The sequence below is a fragment of the Fukomys damarensis genome, unplaced genomic scaffold (genome assembly GCF_012274545.1).
Source record: "Fukomys damarensis isolate Sample0158 unplaced genomic scaffold, DMR_v1.0_HiC HiC_scaffold_16, whole genome shotgun sequence".
In the NCBI taxonomy this organism is placed as follows: Eukaryota; Metazoa; Chordata; class Mammalia; order Rodentia; family Bathyergidae; genus Fukomys; species Fukomys damarensis.
Genome location: NW_022900928.1, coordinates 1,446,324 through 1,452,323, shown reverse-complemented (window position 1 = coordinate 1,452,323; position 6,000 = coordinate 1,446,324). Strand labels below are relative to the sequence as shown.

General features: G+C 60.1%; 1 protein-coding gene across 3 annotated transcripts in view; it reads right to left on the bottom strand.

Annotated features, from left to right (window-relative positions):
• Nucleotides 1-2,387: 2,387 nt before the first annotated feature.
• Nucleotides 2,388-6,000, bottom strand: part of Wt1 (WT1 transcription factor) — a 74,688-nt gene continuing 71,075 nt past the window's right edge. For 2 of the 3 annotated variants that reach the window (XM_033764048.1, XM_033764049.1), the window contains exons 10-11: nt 5,585-5,677; nt 3,275-4,501 (exon numbers count right to left, since the gene is read on the bottom strand). In XM_033764048.1, coding sequence (XP_033619939.1) covers nt 4,380-4,501; nt 5,585-5,677 — 215 coding nt within the window. In that variant the 3' untranslated portion in view covers nt 3,275-4,379. Of the gene's footprint in view, nt 4,502-5,584; nt 5,678-6,000 lie in introns of all 3 variants that reach the window. The other variant, XM_033764047.1, reaches the window with a different exon arrangement.

The following is a 6,000-nucleotide window of genomic DNA, read 5'->3' as shown; positions in this document are numbered from 1 at the left end:
CTGCATGGTGGAAGGCAGCACATGGTGAGAGAGAAGGAGAAATGAAACTCACAGCCTTAGGCCCTCTTGCCGAACCATGAGGACGGAGACCTTGCAAGGGTCCCAGCTCTTAACACTGCACCGGGATTAAATTGCTTTTATGGCCACATGAACTATGGCAGATGGTCAGGTGAGCTTTTCCCTTTCAGGTAAGATGCAGGGGCCTCACAGAGAAGGCCATGCTTTGAGACAAATCCACAATTGTGGATTCTCACAAATCACATAAATCATTTCAGGGACAGGCTGTTTTCAATTGCTTTACCCACAAGACTGTGGGCCTGGGCCTGACACCTGATGGGGGTCTCCCCGACCCCACCTGGCTGCAGCTTCCCCTTCTGTCGTCTACTTTAGGGGGGTGGGATGCACTGGGGAGATGCTTGGGTCCCAGGGCATGCACCAAGGACGGTGCTCCCCAGATGAGGCTCTGACCTCAGGCTCTGTTTCGGGGCTCCCGGGAGGGGTGCAGAGCCCTGCTGGGACCCCTGCCTGCTGGGAGACTGCCGCACTGCCCAGGTTCACTAACACACCCTCATGTGCTGCCACTACAGGTGGGAGTTACTAGACAAGGGGGCAGCAGGCCTCAAAAGCTGCCCCAGCAGCCTCTCCCGGGCATGGTGGTCCCTGCCTACAAACAGCAGCACCTGAGTCCCTCAGGTCGTACCTGGTGTCACCTATGGGACTTCAAAGGCGCCTTTGACCAGAGGCCCCCATGAAGGAGGGGGCACGCCTGCCAGTCTGGGAGAGGGCGATCCGGACCTTCTACCCCTACCCACTGCTGCAAGGTCATCCAAGGTCATGTCAAGGAGAGCCTGACCAGAGATGGCCGCACCCTGGGGAATGACAACTGACCAGAGTCTTGCATTTCTAGGGCTCAGAAAAGCCAGCATGGGGACATCTCTGAGGCCTCTCTGGCCTGGACGGTCAGAGCTTGCAGCAAGGACAGCTGCAGAGGGGTGGTCGTCCTGTCCCCTGTCACTACCCACCCGGAGCTCTGCTGGGCAGCTCCTGGAAGGCACTGCTGGGGAAGTAGGACACTGAGCCGTCACTGACCTGGGACTTTTCACACGTGTTTCCCAGTCTCTCCTTTTATTGCTGTCCACTAGCGTTATGCCATGTCATTTCCCCAATTCCAGCACGTCAGGGAAAGCAGTGATGGAAAACACATTTTACCAAGAGGTAGTGCTCCTGAACATGGCGGGGGGCATCTCCGGGAGCCCCACCGGACCATAGCACCCAAGTTCCACAGCCTGCTCCCTGGTTTGGGGGCCAAGCACAGGGCCAAGTGGGGTGGACAGAGTGAGATCCAAGTCACATTCGGGAAAGAATCTCAGCAGGGCAGACACACGAGCCAGGTGACCCCAGCTGAGCCGCTTCCCTGTGGGGCCCCTCACCTCCAGGGGTCACACAATGGGGTGCGGTGTTGTCTATGTGCACAGGCTCCGCCTGGCAGGACCTTGGGAGCAGAGTAGGCTGCTCGTAGCAGGCACACAAGGAGCCCTGCACGTCCCCTCTGGAGCCCTGGGGACAGGGCGCAGGGGGCCAGGCCCATGTGTGGAGGTGCAGCCTCCCTGCAGGTGGCTTCCCAATGTGGACACACGGCTCCACCCAGCAGAGCCTGGCCACCTTCACGGGGACGGAGCCCATTGCCACTTGGCACCCATCAGCAGGTGCGGACTGAGCCATCCCCGGGCCATGCTCCCCACTGGGGATCACAGGACAAATGCAGATGCTCGGGTCCACCCAGAACGTCCAACCCAGCCACGCTCAGCAGGTGCCAGGAGACCTCTGGGGACACCAGGGCTGAGGAGCTCCACTGGGAGGGACAGGAGGGGACACGCCCCTCAGGCTGGGCCAACACGCCTATCACACAACCCAGATCAGCCTGCCCGTCCTGCCCATCCCGCAGGTCCACACGTGTGCCTGTCCTTACCCAGAGCACTTTGCAGGGCAGAGAAGATGGAGCAGGACTGACACGGGCATTGGCCGAGGGTGCAGATGGGCTAGGAACACAGGGACAGCAGGAGGACCCGGGGTGGGGGGGACTTGCATGGCTCAGGCCCCAGAGCCGAGCAAGCTGGACAGCACAGCTCTAACCTGGGCCCCGGAGCCCTACTGCCCACGTCCTAACTGTGGGTCTGGGAAACCCACCAGCATAGACCAGGCACTTTTAAAATTTTTTCTTTTTTTTTTTGAGACAGGATCTTGCTATGCAGTTACACTGGCTTTAAATCTACTATTATCCCAGCATGGCCTGGAACTCATAGTGATCCTCCTGCCTCAGCCTCTTGAAAGCTGGGATCACAGGTGTCACCACCTGTCACCAAGCACTTCACAGAGGACATGGAGGGTGCAGATATGGGCTCTGGGGTGAGGCTGGCGAAAGCCCAATGTCTCCCATCCAGTTCAGGGTGCAGGATGGACCTGTGGTCACACTGGACAGTGGACTCCACAGGTGCCTCCACCTCGGGGGTGTGGGGGCAGTCTTCCCGGGCAGCTTTCTCATAGGCTTCTGCTAGTGCCAGCTGTCTGCACAAGTTTAAGCCTTTAACCCTCACTCCGACCACAGGCGGAGAGAAGAGCAGACAGACACCTGGGGTTGAAGCCGCTGCCTGACTGCCCGAAGCCTAGGACTTCACCACCACAGGCGGCCGGGGAGGCAGAGCAAGGATCCCGGGAGTTAAAGCAGCCCATGCAGAGCTCTACCACTCACGCCGTGCACCCAGCTTGTCCTGTGCTTCTCCGGGGACGCCGCTCTGGCAGGAAAAGAAAAGGTCGAGCAGGAGTCGCTCGCTTGCTCACTGTGGTTAACAGTGATCCTCCTGTCTCTCCAATGAGAACACGGCCGGATGAGAACACGGGGCTTCGGAGAGACCCTGGCGTCCACCTCAACATGGAAAGGGTCTCAGTGCGCTCACGACTGCAGGAGGAAGCGGGCGTACGCACCAAGCCCCGAGATCACAGGAGGCACGCTTGCCTCTCCTGTGTGCACTGAGGAGCCACGCAGCAGCCACAGCCTAGGACCGGCCACTCTGCCTCATGGCTGGGGGCCGGTCCACTGCAGCGCTGACCTGCAGCTGTGGGACTATGTGCAGCCCTCCTGCTCCCAGAGCCCGGCTCTCACCAGCTGAGCACAGCTGCTGCAGGGCGAGGGGACGGGTCACCCACTGCGGCTTCCGGGACAGCCAACTCCCGAGTCCCGGAGAGGGGAGGCACAGTGCTCAGAGCATTTTCCTACCTGTGGAAGTGGCGCAGCGCTCGAGGAGGGAACACAACAGGCCAAGACAGTCCCACCACTTGCTTTTTGAAGAGGCTTTAATCAGAGCAGTGTGAGAATGCAGGTTACAAGTTCAGGGTCACTGTCAGCACGGTGTAAGACCAATACTGACCATGAGGCCCTAGTACGACACACTTCCTACTTTAGTCAGCCAAGAAGAATCATCGCCGGATCTGTATTTACACAACATCTTCAAGCAACAGTCAATAATAACTCCTGCCCTTAAAGAACAAAACACACACGCTTACACCCCCGACCGTGGCAGCCGGCGACGCCCTGCGCTTGGAAGTCTCCCCAGACGTGCAGCCCCTACCCCTTCAGTTGCTCGGAACAGTCTCGGCCGCTGGGCCCTGGACCAGCCCCGTTTTCTTTCAAAGTCACTTAAATTTTTACAGCTTGAAGCTACGCAGCCAGTGTGGTCTGCACACCCTAAGGGCACCCCAAACGAGGAGAGAGAGCACCGCTTCTCTGTGTGTTTCTGTACATCTCTGGTGACAGTAAAGTCAAAAGAAAAAGCTGAACCGGAATCTACAACCTGCAAGCAGTTTCCTGCGGGCCTGCGCAGACAGCGCCGTGTGGACCCTGCAGTGCGGTCTCAACAGGTTCTACGGAGGGACCGGTCAGTTCTGACACTGTCCAGGCAGCGCCTGACCGGGAGCCGGTGGAGACCCGCTCGCCGCACCTGCCTGTTAGTAAGGGGAAACCATGAGGAAGTTCACGTTAGCAGACACGAACACACGCCCTGCCTGGGACTATCCGGGGGGACGGTACGATCACCCCACTCCTACTGAAAATGAGCCTAAAGGGGAGGGACCTTATCAGACACGCTCCTGACAGCGGAAACCGACCGGTGGCGCTGATTTCACTACTGGAATGGACTTGGCAGCCCTGCCCTGGCCTCCAGGTCGCTGAAGGCTGGCAGAGCTGACAGCTCCTCCGGCAAACCTGGGGGCTCCAGCGTCCAGGTCCTTAGAGCCGGGTCAGCGCCGAGTCCTTAGAGAGACGAGGGGAGGGATTTCAGCGCCCGCCGGAAGCAGCGACCGCCACAGCAGCACCATCTGTGAGCTCAGAGCGCCAGCTGCAGCTTGGTCATGTTCCTCTGGTGCATGTTGTGGTGGCGGACGAGCTCGTCAGAGCGCGCGAACTTCTTCTGACAGCTGGGCCACCGGCAGCTGAAGGGCTTCTCACCTGAGGGCACAAGTGCTGGTCAGGGGCGGCAGAGGCCCGGGCACCGAAGAGGCGCTACCCACACCCCCATCAGCCTGCACTAGCGGGGCTCCGAGAAAGGCAGATGTCACCCTGTCCACAGGCCCTTTGTGCTGTCCTCTGTCACCTCCAGTCCCAAAGGCCTCTGCCGCCTGGACATCTCCTGGACACTGCTATCTCTGACCCCTGCTCAGGACAAGCAGGGCGGACATGCCTGGCATGTGGTGTCCCTGGATCGAAGACAGCATCACCACTGCTGGTGGTTCGGCCACTCCTGCCAGACGAAGGGCTGGGCGCACAGGGACAGTGCCTCCCCAGGCACGGTGAGCTCAGGACGCAGGACACCATCCTGCCAGACACTGGGCCCAGGTTCTGAGGCCACCTGGCCCCACTGTGCTGACCCGGCTTCCACCGCAGCCCACCTGAGGGTCACATCCCAGCCCTGGTCCTCCGTCACCTCAGTCAGTCCCTTGGTGGCACCGAGCTCTGCTGTCCTTGCCAGGTTGCCATAGGATGCTTGTCCCTTCCCCAGCAGGGACGACAGAGCTGAGTGTCCACTCCCTGGCTCTGACTTGGGGACAGTCCCCTGACCACTGGGGCCTCAGTCTCCCCATCTGTAAGACGGGAGTGAAATCTGCCTCCCTGGCCACAGTGCAAAGATAACGAGATCATACACAACGCCTGTCCTTCCCAGGGGCAGAAAATGCATGGGCTGAGCGGGCAGCAAAGCCTTCGCCAGCCAGGGTGAGACAGGCAGCAGGAGGACGACAGCCACGCACTTCGGCCAGCCTGGCAGGCAGCAGACGTGGGGCCGGGCTACAGCCTGGCCTGCTGGAGCCTCCACTTCTCCCAGGGTCGTTAGTGCCGGGCTGGCTTCTCTCTCCCTCGGGACAGATGTCCCCCGCCCCACCTGCGTCTGGAGGGTGTCATTCTTGGCACCCACAGGCACACGCTGCTCCCCCAGCACATGCACAAGTCCTTCCCAGGCTCTCATCACACACAGCCTCACCCCACTGTCGCTCACCAAAAATAATGAAAAATAAAAGTGAAGAAAAGTTTACGCACTTGTTTTACCTGTATGAGTCCTGGTGTGGGTCTTCAGGTGGTCGGACCGGGAGAACTTTCGCTGACAAGTTTTACACTGGAATGGTTTCACACCTAGACGGACAGAGAAGGTCTGGCCTCCACCCTAACGTGCAGCCACAGCGAGCCCTGGGCCGGCCCCATGGTGGCTAGAGGCGCCCGGCTTTCAGCCACACCTGCAGTGTCCCCAACGCCCCCAGCTCAGGGGCAGCCAGGACGTGGAGGACGTTTCTGTCCCGGGGATGAGCGCCCCTGAGCCTCGCACCCCGAGTCTTGCGGTGGGCAGCTCGCAGCCATCCTGGAGCCTGAAGCCCCAACAGTCAGGCTCCGCTGAGCCTCACGCTCGGTGCCCACTATCACCAGTCCTCACTGGGCCTTGTGCCTGTCCAGGAGGAGTG